This window comes from Thunnus albacares, chromosome 18 (assembly GCF_914725855.1).
Source record: "Thunnus albacares chromosome 18, fThuAlb1.1, whole genome shotgun sequence".
Classification (NCBI taxonomy): domain Eukaryota; kingdom Metazoa; phylum Chordata; class Actinopteri; order Scombriformes; family Scombridae; genus Thunnus; species Thunnus albacares.
The window spans coordinates 27,952,045-27,971,416 of record NC_058123.1 but is presented as its reverse complement, the minus strand read 5'-3'; the positions used below and the strand labels follow the sequence as shown (position 1 = coordinate 27,971,416).

The window sequence follows — 19,372 nt, the reverse complement described above, 5'->3', positions numbered from 1 at the left end:
TACAATCAAGTGTCTGGTTATTTTAAAAAAAAAAGATTAAATAAAGTATGTTCGTAGACATGGTCAGAGTGCGCCTCGTGTTCGTTGGGAGAACATCTGTCCAACCATTAACGAAGGACTCCAAACTACATTGTGTGTTTTTCCGAGGATCCTTGAAGGCAGCACGAGGTTTGACAGCTAGACAGCCAAAACATGGCGGCTGCTAGCTAGAGCACCCAGTCGACGGGACACCTTTATCTTCTATTATCATTGTCAGCAGTCAGGGAATAAACCTGGGCCGGTAAGGATTCACGGACAGAGACTGTAAACGGCTGCGGAGAATTTTTTTTTTTGCCTTTTCAGTTCTCCGGTATGTAAATGCAGTTTGTGAGCCACGGCAGACGGCGGCAGACAGGAGAAAGCTGACGGACTGTGTCTACCTGGTTTCCTCACCTACTCTGGCGATATGCTGCACAGGTAAGACACGGTCCCACCCTGAGACATGTTTCTCCTATGCTTGCTCATTTCTGTTTGTTTCAGCGTCCGGCGACACGTCGCTCCAGGCTAAATATAACCGGTACTCAGAGATAAAGAATGAGGAGAGAGTAGCTAGTTGTTTATCAAAGATAAGGGCAGAATTTATCTTAGCTGTCCTCCTCCACTGAAAGATTAGTTACCACATTAGCCCGGAAAGACAGACATAATACGGAGCTTATATTCTGACCCATAAGCTCATTTATTCATTGTAATTGTCTCTATTACAGTATCATGAGAAAAAGGCCTTTGTTTGTAATGTATAAGAAACAGTCAGTCTGCTGGCTGTCACAGCATCCTTTGTTTTGTCTAAAGTGACCTGTGCTCACAGTGGGATTATGGCTCCATCCAGGGGTGATTCATACACAGTCATAATACCCCATCGCCTAATATTCAGAACCTCTCAGACATACCAGCAGAGGCACAAAATGTGACTGACAGACTCAACAAGAACAGTATCAGCCTGACAAAGGTACTGTAGTAGTATAACAGTTATATAAGGTATGAAAACACAATGCATTGATGGGTCCCAGGAAAACAGCAGGCTCCATCACTGTGCAGAAGAGGTTTGGCTTGTCATTGGGTCAATTAAAATAAAAAGTAATGTCAACACACCAGACAATCGATCATGTTTTTAAGCAGAAATGTCCAAACTAGGGCTGCAACTAACCATTATTTTCATTACTGATTAATCAGCCTGTTATTTCCTGGATTATTTCTTTTGTCTGTAAACTGAAAATAATGAAAAATCTCTGTTCTTACAGAGCTGAAGCCGATGTCTTTAAACATCTGTTCTTACATCAACAGTCCAAAACCTAAAGATGTTCAGTTTTCTATCATGTAACACACATAAAGGCTTCAAATCCTCACATTTGAGAAGCTGCAACCAGCAAATGTTCAGCATGTTTACTTAAAAAACAACTAAAACAATCATCCGATTATCAAAATAGTTGCAGATTAATTTTCTGTCGGTTGACTAATTGATTAATGGACTAATCGTTTCAGCTCTAGTCCAAACTTCTCAGGATCCTCACTCTGTCAAATGTGATTATTTACTGCTTTTCCTCACCATGACAGTAAAGAAATATCTTTAGGGTTTGGACTGTTGATCAAACAAAAACAAGCAGTTTGAATATATCCACATTAGCTCTGGAAAATCATGTTGGGCATATTTCTTTGTTGTCTGACATTTTATGGACGGATTAAATTCAACAGACAGATGAATTAATGATGAAAATAATCATTAGCTGCAGTCCTACACTCCATCAGTCGGGCACTTGTTTAGGCAAAATATGAGTCAGTCCAGAATAAAAGGCACATGAAAACCATCCCTAGCATGATGCTAGCATCAGCACCGTACAGCCAAGCATGGTGGTTGCAGCATCATGCTGGGGATGCTTCTCATCAGAGGGAGGCTGAGGAGACTGAATTGAAGGAATTAAAAAAAAAAGAGAGAGAGATTTTTGAAGGAAAGCTGCTCCACAGTGCCCACACAGCCTAACCTAACAGAGTGTCAGGACACCTGCTGGGACATCAGGATAAGTCTGTTAACCCCACTGAAAACCCAGAAAGACCTGCACACTTCACCAACATCTGATCTGCAGGGACAAATAAGAGAAACATACACAAACCCAAGATGATTCAAAACTTCATTGCTGCCAGTGGTGCATCTACGAAGTGTCAACATCTACTCAATTGAAGTGAAGGATGTGTGTAACATTAATTCTGTTCTAATCTCTGATCATCTATTTGTAGAGTAGCTCTGACTTGTTGACTCATGGCTGAAGTTTCTGCCAAGAAGGAAAACAAAGTTCACTGTTGTGAGTCTGAGCTTAAGGGCTGGTTTGAATATCACACTGCTGCTGGTATCTTCACTGCTGAGAGCCAGAGCATGTGACTCTGCTATCTGTCTGTATGTCTTTGTTGGGAGTGACTCCCTGAAGAACTGCCAGGGAACCTGCTGTTGCTAGCCTGCTAGTAAATGCCACGTTATTTGTCATTACCCAAGTTTTAGCTGTGTAAAGCTCCAGTATGTGGAGTTTAGTGGCATCTAGTGGAACGGACTTGGCAGAAATGGAATATAACATTCATCAGTATGTTTGAACTAGTGTAGAATCTACTCATGGAAGGAATCTCTGTCTGTGTGTCCTTCACGGATCTCTTAAACTGTTCATTGGATTGTCTCCACACTCGGCGGGTGTATGGCTGGGGTTTAATATTGATAAAGTTTGAATAAAGCTCCACTCTTTGCAGGGGCAGGGTGGAGCTTCAGGGATCTGCTGACTTGAGTCTAGCATGTCGGGGAGAGAGAGCAGAGAGGAGGCGTGACATGAGTCAGAGAAAAAGAAGGCAGTGAAAACAGAGCTTTTAATCAAGAATGGACATTCTGACCCCCGTGTCTTGACAGAAAGCGTAGCGTTAGCAGCAAGTGGCAGCTTCACTGTTTGTTATCCTGCTCAAATGTGCACAGTGATACAGTCAACATGAGAAAATGGTAAATGTACCTACATATTTTCAGCCCATCGTAAACCATTCTAAACTTGAACTTTGCCCATGTGCTACACGTTGTCACATACAGTAATATAATCTAATAATGCTTTGCCCTGATGACATATCAAACCTCTTCTTCTCTTCATGTATTATTTGAGGTGATTAAATCTTTCTTCACTGTTGCATTAAATTCATATTATCCAGATCATTCAGGTCAAACATAATCAGAACAGAAAGCTTCAGGTATGCAATGACTTTTCATGTTCACTCTCAACTAGAGCTACAACTTCTGATTATTGAGTGATTTATTGTTTCGTCTATAAAACATCTGAAAACAATGAAAAATGTCCATCGTAATTTCAAAGAACCTAAGTTCATGTCATCACATCTTGTGTCAAACCAACAGTCCAATACCCAAAGATTTTCAGTTTATTGTAATGTTAAGATGAGGAGATGTATATTATGATGTATTTGAGAAGACAGAACTGTCCGATGTTTGGCATTTTTGTTTGAAAGATTGCTTAAATAATCAATCACTGATTAGTTGTCTTTTGATCAACTAATGGATTAACAGGACTAATCATCATCTCTAGCCTCAACCACAGGTCTCAGCAGGAAATAGTAACATTATGGATAACGTTACCCCTCCTTTGCAGACAACCAATGTACAAGGTAGAAACGTGGATCTACCTACCGAGTGAATTTCTCAGGTTTCATCTGCTTTTCTGTCTTATCCAAACATGACTGAACCAGTTGACCAGCAAGGTTGCCTGCAGGCTTTCTTCCTTCCTCCCAAACGCATGAAGTCTGTTGCAGCTGTCCAACACACTCAGTGGCGTCTGGGTGGAGACATGCATTCCACTGCTAAATACCAAACATGCTGCAGGTTCCTATGAAGGGCCTGTTTGAGGGGATGCAGAGAAAGTTTAGTAGAGACAGGAAGTGCTGTGGTCTCTGAGATCATAACCTCACAATGATTGTTCAAAGGAAAAACCCGTACTTCCTCCTCTCAGCTGTTATGACGGTCAGATGAAAGTCAAGGCTAATTAGCACTGCAGCATCATTTGAAGCAGGAATCCAGTGCGTTCACTCTAATTATAGTTTTCTTTCCCTCTCTGCAGGTAAACACAAGCTTCTCTGTGAACCAGCCCCCTCCCTCACTCCTTCCTCATCCCCGGCCCCCCTTGCTGATGATGTCATCACCACCGGCGAAGTCCTCCGTCACCTCCCCCTCCCCTGGGTCCCGGCTGCGGCCCTCCGAGGCCCTGGACGCTCTGTCCGTGTCTTCCCTCCTGTCTGGGGATTTAGACGACGACGGGGACGGAGGAAGAGGAGGGGATGAGGAAGGGCTGGGAGACCTAGAAGTGAACCCGTATGACGGTTTACCCTTCTCTTCGCGCTACTACGCCCTGCTGGAAGAGAGGCGGCAGTTTCCCATATGGAGGCTCAGACAGAGTGTACTGGAGAAGCTGGAGAGCCACAACATGGTGCTGCTCAGTGCACCCAGTGGAGCTGGAAAAAGCACCCAGGTAACCAGGGACACCGACATGTCACAGGCCAGATAACGAGGGTGCAAGCTCTAAACATCAACCTTTTGTTCATCTTAAATTGACACAGTTTATTGTAATTAGAGTAGATGATGAGAAGGAAAAGATGATTTCAACACTAACAGTTAGCTATGTCTAATATTTCCATGACATTGTTTCATAATGATTCACTACTGCCTAATTGAACACTTAACTCATGGAACTTCATAAGCTCAATTCACCTTCACGTCTTTAATGCTGCCTTTTAACACAAACAGCCACTTTGCGTGCGAGAGCTTTAAACACGATGTAAGATTAACATAATCATTTCAAATCAGGCGACATCTGACTTAAAAATACAACACTAAAAATAAAACAGCTTGACAACACTGAACTGTGAAATTTGATTCCGCAGACACAATTCAGTCAATTCTACTGTGTCCAAGAGAACTCAATCAGCTGCAAGTGAAGAGCATATAATTCAATTCACATTTATTTATATAACACCAAATCATAACAAAAGTCATCTGAGGGCACTTTTCACATAGAGCAGGTCTAGACCGTACTCTGTAATATACAGAGACACAACATTCCCTCATGAGCAGCACTCGGCGACAGCGGTGAGGAAAAACTCCCCTTTAACAGGAAGAAACCTCAAGCAGAACCCGGCTCTAGGTGGGCGGCCATCTGCCTTGGTGGCACAGAGAAGCATAATAACAACAATACTAACAATAACAACAATAACAATAATAGAGATGACTAGTAATAATAATAATAGCAGGGGAAGGTGTGAAGGCAGGACCACGCCGTCATCACTCAGGTACAAGCAAATGAAGAGGACCTCTTCACCACTTTGACAACACATACATGCTGAATATAGCGAAAAATCTATAAAGAAAGAAAGCACAACAACATCATCAACAACATCATCAACAACATCATCAACAACATAACGGTGCAAATGTAGAAAGGAACTAAGTTATACCAAAGCACAACTTGAACTAGATTGAATGCTGGTAATTAATAATAGGGTAATGGCTGTAATATCAGAATCATGCGTTCAGAATATTAAAACTAAAATAGATAGTCCCCTTGAAATATGTGTCGTCTTTATTTGAGGTGTGTTTCTCAATTGTTGTCAAAGTGGTGAAGATGTTTTCTTAATTAGCTTGTGTTTGTCTATTCGCGTATGTTCTCTTAAGTCGCAGTGTGTTGACCTCTCTGGGCCACCATACATTTCTGCTGCATTGAGGTTTAATTAAAAAGTCCGTGCAGATGGCAGAAACCAAAAGTGAAAACATTAAGATGTTTCGACTATAGACCACAGAAACCTGTTTGATATGGAAGTAAGCCAGACATCCCAACCAGCTTCTTCATCATCACAGCAGATCATGAACCAGGTTATTGTATCACAGTAACTATTGCTTTATATGATATGATGATGTCATTAAAATACCGGCAAAAACACATAGGCTAAACATGTGTTTATAACTGTGAATGAATAGTATATTTTCATATATTGACACACGTATATTTCCCAGCTGACACTTGGAGCATTATACTGCTAAACCCGTACAGTACTCTCTTTATATCAGATGTGTCATTGCGTGTCGGGCCTTTCCCCTGTGATGACCTGGTTATCATTATACCTGCTACTCAGCCCCACCCCCCCCCCTCAGGCTAATGAATGGCTACACTAAACCACTCCAATAGACTTACACTGTCCTGCTGTAACCTGAACACTCATTTCATCAAGAAACCCTCTGGGCTCTCCTTTCCAGCTCCTTCCTGTCCATCTGCACTTTTAATGCTACTGTCATGTGTCTCTAAAGAAAAGAAAACACTTTCTCCCGCCGCATCTCCATCTTTCTGCAGACACACAGACGTGTTATCACAGTCGTTGTCAGGTCCCTGTCACTTTGACCTTTGCGCTTCTAACTGTCGGCTGCATGTTAATGTCAATTATTTCTCTACCTGTGTGCTCTCACTGAGGGTTGAGTAAGAACAACTGATATCTTGCTCAGACTGTACTGCAACCTGTATCTGTCTCTGTCCTCCTTGTTAGATCTAATGCAGGCTTTGATTAAATATTTATCCAAGGGTCATGTTTATTTGTTCACTCCACACTTAAGTTTCCTGTTCATTTATTACTGGAACATGTACACACCTGCAGCACTGTGAGTCATGTAGATAAATAGACAATGTTTTGAGGAAGACACCCTGAGGAAGCTTCATTCATTACCATATGTTGTATGATATTATTATTTTATAGGTTTAAAGCTACCCTGTCTAATGTTTGATCACTAGTTGAGTTATGGAGCAATGTTTTCCCTGATTTGTTTGTAGCTTGTGCACATGCACGAGGACACGCAATGCAAGCGCCAAGAAACATGGCAGTGTACCAACAAAAGGCAGAGAAGAAGAAGACTGCTAGTTAGCAAACAGAGGCAAATGTTTTATGAGGAAGAAAATACATTCTTCACATGTGTTAGTCCTCAAGGATACACACAGTGTGTTTTAGTAAAAATCACTGGATGTAAACATTAACTTTTCACTAGAAAACTCCACAGGCAACCTTTAATCTTGGGATTTGTGTTTTCACAAACTGCATAGTTAGCATTATGCACTGCACTACCTTAATTGACTTTTGTGAGCTGAAATTTTCTCTGTTTTTCTCACTTCTTTAAGCTCAACTAATTAATATTTTTTATATTAATAGTTCAAATAACTACATGTAAAGGGAAAGAGGTCACTTCTACTGATGTAGTGACCTTTTTAGGCTATTTTAGCTCATTATTTTGATTTTATTGCACAATTACTGTGTCCTTGTGTCTCTGTGTTTTCATCACCCTTTTTTCATCATTAGCTGGCAGCTGTTTTCAGCTGACAAGCTCTGAAAAAACTCACTACCTGCTCAGCACCAAACAGAAAACAGACACAGTTATCAACCAGCTGGTGAACATAGTGGAGCATTTAACAGATATTTCTGTCAGGAATTAGTGTAGAACAAACAGAGCTGAAAGGAGAGTGAATATTGGACTTAGTGACCAGAAATACTACTCCCAACGTTAAATACTAATGTTGCTATGTGTCTGCTGGATGTGTAAATAGGCATCTCCTTGCTTACATGTCTGACATTACAACTTCATAAAGGATAGTCAGTATTCTTCAGGTTGTTGTGGAGGTCTTCTGCCCCCAAGTGGCTAAAAAAATTCACTTGAGGGCTAACAATTATTGCAGCTGTTACACCTTAAAGTAAATTCTAGTCAAAATTTAGAATGCTGGTTTATGAGATTGGTGTGAGGCCCTTTTACAGGCCCGACTAACCAGTCTTGACTAGTCCTCTTACTATTTTTTTCCTCTTAGTGGGATATGTTGAACTACTCAGAACACTTTGAATAGACAGTGAAAGCTGAGCATTATAAGAAGTAGGGAATGTCCATGACATCTGGGGTAAAAGTGCTCCACCTTCATGTCTCCAGTATTATATTACTACTTCCTCCTGTTGTTGACCTCTCTTTTTCCTGTTCTTCCTCCTGTCATCCCTCCAGGTGCCACAGTGGTGTGTGGAGTACGCTTTGTCCTATGAATTTTCTCAGGGACTGGTGTGCTGTTCTCAGCCGTATTCGGTGGCAGCAGTGAGTCTGGCTCTTCGTGTGGCTGATGAGATGGACCTCAGTCTGGGTCTGGAGGTGGGCTACAGGGTGTCTCATGATGACGGCTGTACACCCGACACCTTGCTCAGGTTAGGATACATGATCATGACATTTTATTAACATGTTATTATTTTTCCCACTACAGGGTAATGATTTTCATATTCAGTTGCACTTCTACAGCTACTAACCAAACAGAAAACAGTTTTCCCGTTAATCATTCACAGGAGAGGTACTTAAGCTGCTGTTATCAGTGTTTTTTTCATTAGTCATGTTATGACATAGTGATGTCATAACATGGTAAATGGGTTGTATTCATATAATGCCTTTCTAGTCTTTTGACCACTCAAAGCATGAAACAAAAGACTTTTTTAAAAAATGATACGTCTGTTTTAATGGATCCAAGCAATGTCTAAAATCCAAAAAATAAGACATTTTATATTTAACATAAACATGAAACATTTTTAAAGATGAATATATAAAATAAACAATTAACTCTAGGTCATATAATGATAACAAACAGTTATAATATGTAGTGCAGTCTTTGCAGAACTTGATAAGACTTGTTAATTTGTGATGGTGCAACAAAACAGTTTTTTTTTACATTTCGGACTTGTATTCATACACAAGAAAACTTTTAACTTTTAACTTAAAACATTTTTTAAAAAGATTTTCAGTCTTTCATGTCATGATATATCTACAGTAAAATTGCTTCAGAATCTAAAGTCCAGTCACCCTTGGCTACATACAGATGGAGAAGAGGAGAGAAGAGCTCAGTGCATTGTGGGAAGTCCCCCGGTAGTCTAGGCCTATAGCAGCATAACTAAGGGCTGGTCCGAGGCAAGCTTGGTCAGCCCTAACTATAAGCTTTATCAAAAAGGAAAGTTTTAAGCCTAATCTTAAACATAGAGAGGGTATCTGCACCCCGGACTGAATCTGGAAGATGGTTCCATAGAAGAGGAGCCTGATAGCTGAAGTCTCTGCCTCCCATTCTACTTTTAAAGACTGTAAGAACCACCAGTAAGCCTGCATTCTGGGAGTGCAGTGTTCTAGTGGGATAATAGGGTACTATGAGCTTGCTAACAGTCTTCTTCATCAACACAACTCAAGTACAACTAATTTCTCAACAAGACATCACAATTCAAAATGTGCTCAAAAAACATTTGAGAAAACCATTGAGTCATTCATTGCTTTACTTTGTAGCTCACTGCTGATCTCTATCATGTGTAATTGTCTTTTCCTCCCTGAAGGTGATGTAGATCATATCATTGGATTTCACCAGTATTGTATGATAATGTTACATGGTCTTTCATTCACTTACAGACACACCTTGAGTCTTTGTTCTCTGTTTTCCTGCAGTTTTTTTTATCCAGCATGACAGTAAAAGTGTCACAGTATTATCATATACTGAAAGTTGATCCCTGTGTTTCTGTTCCTGCACTCTGAAATGACGGCATGAATAAATGTACATCCAGAAAACTTTTCAGCCATTTCACTTCATCTCTTGTGCTCTCATGATAGAGCTCCTGATGGTGATGGTGTTTTTTATGTGGTTTAAGTCTGACCCACTGAGCCACCCTGCTGTCAAAATACTTTTAAATCTCTACGTAAAATATCTATATTTTAAAGGATACTTGTTCTTTCCTCATCTATGTTTTCCTTTCTCTCTCTCCAGGTTTGTCAGTGACACTCTCCTGCTGGAGGAAATGATGTCAGACCCACTACTTCACCAGTATAGCGTCGTGGTCTTGGACGAGCTCCAGGAGCGCACCGTGCCCACCGACGTGCTGCTGGGTCTGCTGTGCGATGTCTGCCGCCAGAGACCAGACAACTTCCGGGTGGTTCTCCTCACCCATCCGACGCTGGCGCAACGTCTCGCCACCTTCCTGGGACCCTCTGTCCCTCACCTCTCCCTGGACAGCCTACTCTCTGACCCCCCTACCAGAGGCCAGGAAGAGGGGGGTGAGGTAGACGAGGACAGCAAGGCTGTGGAGGTGAACAGGGTGGAGACACTGTACCGGGAGCCTTCTTCTGGGAAGGAACCTATGGCTGCTGCCTGTCACTTGGTGTTGGATCTGCACCGACGGGGAGAGGAAGGAGATGTGATGGTGTTTCTGGCCAGTGCACAGGTACAAGTTTACTTACATACATCAGAATACTCAGAACATTTTTGAAAAAGGCAGACAAGCCCACCTATAAATATTTCTTTAAGTATCAGTATCATGTATGGTGAGCATTGAAGGCCCCATGAAAGGGAAGTTAGAGCGTCTTCAGCTTCTGTACTGACGTATTTCCCAGTGAAACAGAATATTTGAGCAGTGTACAGTTACAAGAGATATTTCAATCAAATCCTTTGCATTTGATTGGACTGCTAAAAAGTGGGCGGGGTTTTAGTTTTGCACAATATGGAGCTGCAGAGAGGAACTGAGCTCTCTCTTCATGCTCTGCCCCCCAAATTCATGAAGGCGCATTGCCAAGGCAACGACCAAAAGAGAAATATGACAGAATCCAGAGTGATGCGACAGCTGTAGAGTCACTCCCGTTCCTCTCACACTTTATCATGAGCAGAAAGAAATGTTTGTCTCTTGTGAGCACAACAGTCCATCCACACTCTCCACCTCTCTGCTGCCTCCCCACTTCTCACTTCACCTGCGTTCAGCGATACGGTTCATAAGTTGAAAACACAAACAGCTGCCTGCTCAGATTACTCTTCACTAAACGCAACAGAAACAGACTCAGAGTGTAAAAACAACACAGGGGGTGTCAGTGAGATTGTCTCAGATTCAGTGCGGGTCAGTTGATACGTTAATAAAATTGAAGTGAATCTCTTCTGTGAGAAAAACACTTTCTTTGTGAACTGGCCACAGCCTCTCTCTTCAGTTCACCAGCTCTACCCCCACCATTCAACGGGCGCTGGAGACGAGAGACCGCCGCTCTGATGACTCCCCCCCTTGTCCTGTGCACGAGCATGAATGCCCCCTGCTGATATGCCAGAGTAGTGTTGTAAACACAGCGGCTCTGTCTGAGCCACATACCCATTTACAGAGCCAGGGCTGTGTATGAACACAGCACACACACACACAGAACGGACAGCTAGTGGACCGAGAAGAGATATTCGCTGAATTTGACAAAAAGTGTATTGAACAATCTCTCTCCAGAATCACTGACTCTACCTTTAACAGAGACACAGTGCATATATCATCCTGAGAGAAAAAAAAAAAGAAAAATTGACCAGCCTACCCAGATTCTTTAATCCCAAACTAAAACATTTTTCTAGAGTACAGTAAAGAAAAAGCCTGTTTAAGAGTAGTTAAGTGAGTCTTTTATAGTCCATGAGGCTGTGTTTTTGTGGCCCCTGTTGTTTCATTGTAGGTGTTGTGAGGATCTCAATGTGCCAAAATGCAAAAAAATGTAACTATTATACAACTGATTTGAAGTAAAACTAAACCTTTTGGTGTTTTGCAGTGAAAGCTCATCTGTTATGCATTTTTAACAAAGCAAAACTGGTCAAACCAAAACTCATTCTGAGGTGTGCAGTTGAGTTTCACATCTTTTGTCTTGTAGAGGAGCAAAACAAGGACACCTCAGCCTCCGGTGCACTGCAGGTGTCTGGTGTCCTGGTTCAACACTCACACACACACTTGAGGGGAATGATACTGTGTGCAGCACGTCATTGTCGTCCTTCGATGTGCACAGTTATCTGTGCATCGTGACGCCTCTCTCACTGTCTCAGAAGGAGCCCTCTGGATAGGCTGACAGCGGAGGGTCGTCAGTGTAAATACGGTTCACCTGGGCTGCCGAGCTATATATAAACCAGTCCATATGGTCATTCTTTATCTCCTTCACTCCTGCTGACATCCACCCCTGCATCATATTCTTTTGGTTCTGCACTTTGTATTAATTGTTCTGTGTTAGTTTTAGTTTTAATATTTGTTTAAAGCTTGCGTGCACTCCCTCCTCACATTCCAGAGCCGGTTTGTGACAACATGTTGACCTGTACCGTATCAAACTATCTCATGCATGTTAAACTCCCATTATGTCAACATCGCCACACCTGCTGCTACTTGTCACACTGTCTGTCCTGGTTTGCATAGAGACACAGTCTGGCATATGTACTAGATTTGTGAGTCAAAGTCCTATCTGATGATACAGATCTGTTAATCCTCATCGAAGGACACGCGCACACACACACACACACACACACACACACACACACACACACACAGAGCGTATGTGGAGGGTTTGAGAGTGAGTGTTAAAGAGTGGATTAAAACCGAGGCTCCATTTCTCTCTCTCCTACCTGTTTTTATGTAGGAAATAGAAGAGTGTGTGTCTCTGCTGGAGAAGGAGTGTGTAGCTCTGAGTCCTCAGCTGGGTCCCCTCAGGATCCTCCCCCTCCACACCGGCCTGGGTGAGCTGACCCAGAGGGTGTACGGGTCTGACCCCGAAGCTTCTACGCTGAGGGAGAACGACAGCTCTGAGGGCACGGACGGCTCGGTGCTGGGAGCCGGAGGCCCGGGGGTCAAGAGGAAGGTTATCCTCACAGATGCCCTAGCAGAGGCTTCCTTCTCCCTGCCAGCCATCCGCTATGTCATAGACACAGGCCTTCAGCTCAAAACTGTGAGTTTGTGTTCATTACTGAAATAATGTAATTAAATGAGAACAAAATAATCCCACGGTACTTACTCTCATAAGGTTTTAATGTATTTAATCTCTGTGATAACTGGATGCTTGTTATTTTTGGATAAAGTTGACGCTAAATCAGGGAAAAATGCCAAATTTATTGTGGGAGACAATTATTTGATTAAAGGGGAACTTCACCAATTTTCCACATAAGCATGTTTCTAGGTGTTGGGGAGTACTACTGCATATGTGATAAAAGTAGTATAAAGCCTTTTGTGTCTCCAGAGTCAGCTGTGTGAAATCTGATGAACTGCCTCAAGTGATGTCACTTGATTAAAAAAATCTAGTAGTTAGAAAGAAGTGAGGTTAGCAGATCTCTGTAACCCACTCCTCATCTCTGTTGAAGGCTAGCAGCTCCAGGCTACGTTAGCTGCTACTAGCTTAACACACCTGAAACAGTTTTGATTTTTTTTTTGTCTGAGCAACAGTGCTAAATTTGTGAAGTTCTCTTTTAAAGTATTTCTGACATGATATTTTTGTTCATTTTGTGCCACAGGTTTACAATCCTCAAATAAGAGCAAACTCACAGGTCTTGAGGACCATCAGCAAACACCAGGCTGACATGCGAACTCAAAGAGTGAACAGCCACCTTCCAGGTAGGTCAAAGGTCATTGCTATTAGTCAGACTGGATGTTACCTAACATAGTGCATATATGCAATGCAGACATTTCTTTGAAGTCTCGGATTTCACTTAAAGCTCATACATGTAGGATTTGAAACTGTCTGACTTTTGGGGCCTCTAACTCAGATTTTGGCATCTAATTGTGTTAAGAAACAGTCCGTGTCATTAAATGTTAATCACAGGTTGAAAATGAAAATGTAAAACTATCTGATTGTGTCATGACTGTTTACTTCTCGCGTTTTCCTTGTTGGTCTTTAGGGCTGTCTCTGCGTCTTTACCCCCAGTCTCTGTATGACGATGGGATGGGGGAGGCCCACTGTCCAGGGGTGGTGGAGGAAAATCTCAGCCACTTGGTGTTGTTGCTCAAGAGGCTTGATATCGCCGACATGGGACAGTGCAAGTTCCTGGACAGACCAGGTAACCTTATCAGCTACTTTGAATAACAACTGTGATGCATCAAAAGAAAGAAAGAGTCGATGAGAAGCATAGATAATATTCTCAGAAGGTTAAGGTAGGTTTCGGATGCAGTCTGAAATTTTAGACCTTTGAGGACCTCTAATGCCTGACTAGTTAGATTTCCCCCTGTTCTAAGAGTACTGAGATGCTCTTAGTGTTATTGAGGCCAGCAGACTGCAGCTTTAGTAGCAGTTGTGAAAGCCTGAAGGCAGAACAGGTTTGGCGAGGCCGTGGAGGATTACTTTCAGATGGCCACAAACCGTTTTGTGACTTATAGTGAGGGGATCAAGCAGTGCATCCTCTGCTGTTCTCAAACTGGGGATATCTGTGAAAGGTTGGACAGACCACTTAGAGAAACTTCCAAGCACATAGAAGGTTAGACTTGGAGAAAGATACACCTTGTCCTCCTTTTTTTGTTTGTTATCAAGGCACAGAAGAGCTGTGGAGAGTTTCTGTAGTTCACTGACATCAGGGTGGTGTCTCTACCGTTTGTCATCCTTGTTGCTTCAACAGAACATGATCATTGTGTACTACAGACATTAACAGCTCAGTCCAATGCAGTATCAGCACAGTCTGAGGCCATGGCTCTCTCTTAAGATTAAACGTGGCTTCTTTTTTCTCTCTCTCTCCCTCTCCCCCTCCAAATTTCTTCTTCCCTCCCTCCCAGCCCCTGAGGCTCTAATGCAGGCCTTGGAGGACCTGGACTATCTGGCGGCACTGGATGATGACGGTAACCTGTCGGAGGTGGGCATCATAATGTCGGAGCTGCCGCTGGAGCCGCCTCTAGCTAAAGCCCTGATCGCTGCCTGCGAGTATGACTGTGTGGATGAGTTGCTCACGATAGCTGCCATGCTCACAGGTAAAAAAAAAAAACAATAAATACCAGCGGACTTTAATGTACTTTTTAGAAAATGACCATTTGGTGTGATCTTTGTCTTCTGTCAGCTCCTTCCTGCTTCGTGACAGCAGAGCCCAGCAGAGAGGAGGCTGCTGTCACTCACTGGCGACCTCTAATGCACACAGAGGGAGACCACATGACTCTCATTAATATTTATAAAGCCTTCATAGAACGTATGTACACTCCTGCCCTTATTATATACATACATTATTAGTTATAGGGTTCCCACTGATGGTGAAATACATTGAATTCAGTAATTTAACTGGACAGGTATTGTTATATTGTTACAACACAACTGTGGAATGTGTTTTAATATCAACTGGAAGGAATACAGTGTTTCAGTCTTGCATATGAAATGTAATGGCCTGAAATTTAGCATCATGACCACAGGGGGAACCCTGCAATAATGACTAGTACTCATGACAATAAAGGTTTCATCAACGTACAGTAACATGATAAATACATGAATTATTGAATGGTCTGTGTGTGATAATTGCAGATAATCAGGACGAGGCATGGTGCACGACAAACTTCCTCAGCCACGCCGCCTTACGATTGGCTGTGGTGATCAGGGCCGAGCTGCTGGAGGTGATGCAGCGAATAGAGCTTCCTGTTTCGCCTCCCGCTTTTGGATGCCAAGACAACTGCACGAATATCAAGCGTGCTCTCATCTCAGGCTTCTTCCTCAAAGTAAACACCCTGCTGTCTTTAACCCCGTTACCATAGAGGATTGCTTTTCTCTTCCTTCAATGCCATCATGTGTTCACTTTTCTTACATTTATACTTTTTTTTCTTTTCTTTTTTTTCTTTTTTGATGTACATTTTTAGCTATGCTAGCATAGGACTGAGTAATCATTCAGTATTATTGGATACTGACTTCAGCAGAATTATATCATGACCTGATCGTCATCATGTTAACACATTTCTGTGGGCTATAAATAAAACATTTTTTGTTTAACACATACACATAGAGGGAGAGCAAACATTTGCCATGTCATGATATATATCAATATCAGACAATATCATTTTCATATCATGATTTCAATCATATTACCTAGCTCTATGCTCGCAGTGTGGCTCAAGCTATGACAGTGTCGCTAGGCACACCACCTCAGTCCAGACTGAAATATCTCAACAAAAACTGGATGGATCTCAATAAAAGTTAATACAGACATTCATGGTTTCCAGAGGAGAGCATCCTAATGACGCACTGACCTCTAGCGCTACCAGTAGGTCAAAGTTTCCACTTCTCCAATGAATTATCTCAACATCTATTAGTTGGAATGGCAAAAATATGATAAGACATGTGACAAGACAACAAATGTCCCATCATCCTCAGCTGTATTTTGTGTTTAGTGCTAATTAGTAAATGTTAGCATACTAATACATGAAGGTAAGATGGTAAACCTGTTAAACATCAGCATGTTAGCATTGTCATTGTGAGCATATTAACATGCTGATGTCAGCATTTAGCCAAAACACTGCCGTATATGAGTATGTCCTTGCAGAGCTGCTAGCATGGCTGTAGACTCTCAGTCTCGATGGTTCTGTTCTGCTTTACAGTAGCTTTGACCTTTTTTAAATTCATTCTGTTTATTAAAGCTGAACTGACAGCATGTTTAAGTTTTGTACTGGAGGTAATTTGACTCTTCGTTAGCTCTAATATTTAGTGTTTGTCCCCCAAAAAATTGAGATGAAAAACTGAATTTAATTTTAGTTATTTGGTTAGTTTTTTGTAGTTATTCACACAAATTACACAGCTTGAGTGTGTCTGCAGTGTGTTTATTTGCCCCAAAGAGCTGATACACCAATTGTACAAACAGTAGCTGAAGTTAGCTAACAATGAACGCACTGACTGTGCATATTTCTTTCCTCGGTTACGATGTTTCACACCTCATCCCTCATCTTCTTGCTGTTAACTGTTGGAAATGTTCTTTTTCTCCTCAGGTGGCTCATGATGTGGACGGCTCGGGTAACTACCTCCTGCTAACTCACCGCCATGTGGCTCACCTGCATCCCTTCTCTTCCTACCTGTGTCGCCAGCCCCGTCCCGACCCCCCCAGCTGGGTCCTCTACCATGAATTCACCATCTCCCGCGATAACTGCATCCGCATCGCTTCTGACGTCCACCCTCAGATGTGAGTCAAACTGTGAGATTGGTTATAGGGATGTTTGTGCTGTGCAATTTAACCAGAACCCCTTTTTCAATTTTCTTGATCAAAGTAAAGATTCTAAACATCCATCTTGTCCAGTCTGTTAATGATGAACCAGTACTCAGTCGAGCCAGCTGTTGGTTGATGTTAGAGAAGCCTTTTGACTTTGGACAGAGTCAGGCCAGTTGTTTCCCCCCATTTCCAGTCTTTATGCTAAGCTAGGCTAATTGCATCCTTGCTCCGGCTCTGTACTTCAACACACAGCCATGAGATTGATAGTAGAGCTGCAACAATTAGTCCAGCTTCTTAAATGTGAATATTTTCTGTTTTCTTTAGTCTTCTATGACAGTAAACTGAACACATTCGGGTTATGGACTGTTGATTGTGACAAAACAAAACATTTCAGAGAGGCTTTGACCTGAATTGCTCCTCCAGGTTGCATCTTGGCTTTTGGGAAACACTGGTCGAAATTTTTCACCATCGTCTGACATTTTATAGATCAAGTTGAGAAAATGATTGACTACTTCACGTCAATAATGTAACTAATTGTTAGTTGCACCCCTAATTGATATCAATCTTCTCATCTCACTCTTGTAAAGAAAGTCAATAAGTATTCCTTATGTGATTGCAGCCTCTAAAACTGTGAGAATTTCAGTTTTTATCTATGACTGTAAATCCCATCGTAATCCTCTCACTCCTCTGCTTCAGGCTGGTGGAGCTGGCCCCTCAGTACTACCTGGGAAACCTGCCATCGAGTGATGGCAAAGAGCTGCTGATGGAGCTGAGGCAGAGTCTGGAGCCTCACGCGTACGAGCAGGACGGAGTGTCAGACACTCACAGCCGGACTCACAGAGACGGAGACGCTGATGGGACTCACAATCAGTCCAGCACTGAGCTCTGTGTCGTCCAGTGAGACGAGACAAAAGAGGAGACGGAGCCTCTCAGGAGAAGACACTAAACACACAGCTGTCACTTTATTTGCTTGATCTGAGATTTGGTACTTTATATGAACTTCTCTTTGAAATCTCATCTGAAGTTGAATCATTTTGATGTATGATTTAAAATGGACTTTTATTGATAGTTGATACTATAAAACACTATTGTACAGTAATATAAATATTCAAACCTCTTCATTTTCTCCATATTTGGTTGTGCTATTGACTTATTTATAAATTTATTTAAATTTCAACTACTTTTCAATGTTTTATTACATTACTTTTTATTTTAAATGAGGGATTTCTGTGTTTCTGTTTGAGTAATTCTACAAAAAAAAATGTCTAAAAATCATCACTTTGTCATTCTGGGGTGTTTCACTGATGGCAAAAAAAATGATTTTAAATTGTCTGTAACATAACAAAAGTGGGGAAAAGAATGGAGATATTAAACTGAACCTTTGAGGTGTATTTTTTTGTAAAAAAGCATTTGAGCAAAAAGCAATACACACTACTTCAACGAGCTGAGACACTGTTATTGGATGACCTCTGACATCTATGCAGATTCACAGACTGATAGACTGATGGCTTCTCAGGGCTCACTGTGATCTGTGATGACACGATGTAGCAGTGATGCACAGAGCTTCTATTTTCCTCTTTTTTATACTGTTTGTATAATGTTTGAGTTTCCTGCTTAGATCTTCGTTCTGCTTTTTTCTGTCCGACTTAGTGTCAATAATGAGAAATCTTTGTGTTAAGTGGATTCTTACGTCCTTTTCTCTGTCAGTATAATGAGATTCAAATAAAAGTGTGGATTTTCATGTTTGACGTATCTCAGCTGACTGATTTTTCACTTCATTTTCTTATCTTCACTGTCTGTAGTAATACCTCTGTCTCGTACCTCTGTAAAGACAGCACACAGATTTATTTCTCAGTATTTCTGTTTTTTCAGGTCATCAGGTGGCAGACGTTAGTTTTGGATGATGGCGTAACATATTTAGAATATAACAGTACAAGTACAGTAAGTATGTTGACAGTATTCCTCTTCCAACCAGGTTAGCATGCGTTCATGTCAGTGTGGACTTTGCTCTTTTGTAAAGGTTCTGTGTGCAGTAGGGTGTTTGTGTGCTTTGAAGCTGAACCTTCCTCTTGCCAGAGGCCTGTGCTGTTCAGTGTGTTGGTGAGCTGCAGCAATTCCTGCTTTCTCAACCTTGACAAGATGAAAGAACAAGACGTCAACGCTGGATGCTTTTCTTTCTATATCAGTTTCCTTTCTATATCAGTATTAGGTGTCATTATTACAGCAGCTCATTCTGCTGATGATGAGAGGCCAGTGAATATCACTGGATGGGGTGAAAACCTGCCCTCCTCTTATCTCTTTTGCCTCATTTTATTTATGGAGACACTTCCATCCATATGCCCAGCATATGTCTTCAGTTAAAGCTT

The 19,372-nt window shown here is 41.8% G+C and overlaps 1 protein-coding gene across 1 annotated transcript; it reads left to right on the top strand.

Annotated features, from left to right (window-relative positions):
* The first annotated feature begins 48 nt into the window (after positions 1 to 48).
* dqx1 (DEAQ box RNA-dependent ATPase 1) lies at positions 49 to 18,754 on the top strand. Its single transcript, XM_044334144.1, has 12 exons — positions 49 to 456; positions 4,125 to 4,532; positions 8,081 to 8,274; positions 9,858 to 10,311; positions 12,497 to 12,802; positions 13,362 to 13,461; positions 13,746 to 13,904; positions 14,611 to 14,802; positions 14,889 to 15,014; positions 15,341 to 15,531; positions 16,789 to 16,979; positions 17,703 to 18,754. Exons 2-12 carry the CDS (start codon positions 4,194 to 4,196, stop codon positions 17,905 to 17,907), a joined length of 2,457 nt encoding a protein of 818 aa, XP_044190079.1. The 5' UTR covers positions 49 to 456; positions 4,125 to 4,193; the 3' UTR covers positions 17,908 to 18,754.
* The last annotated feature ends 618 nt before the right edge of the window (positions 18,755 to 19,372 follow it).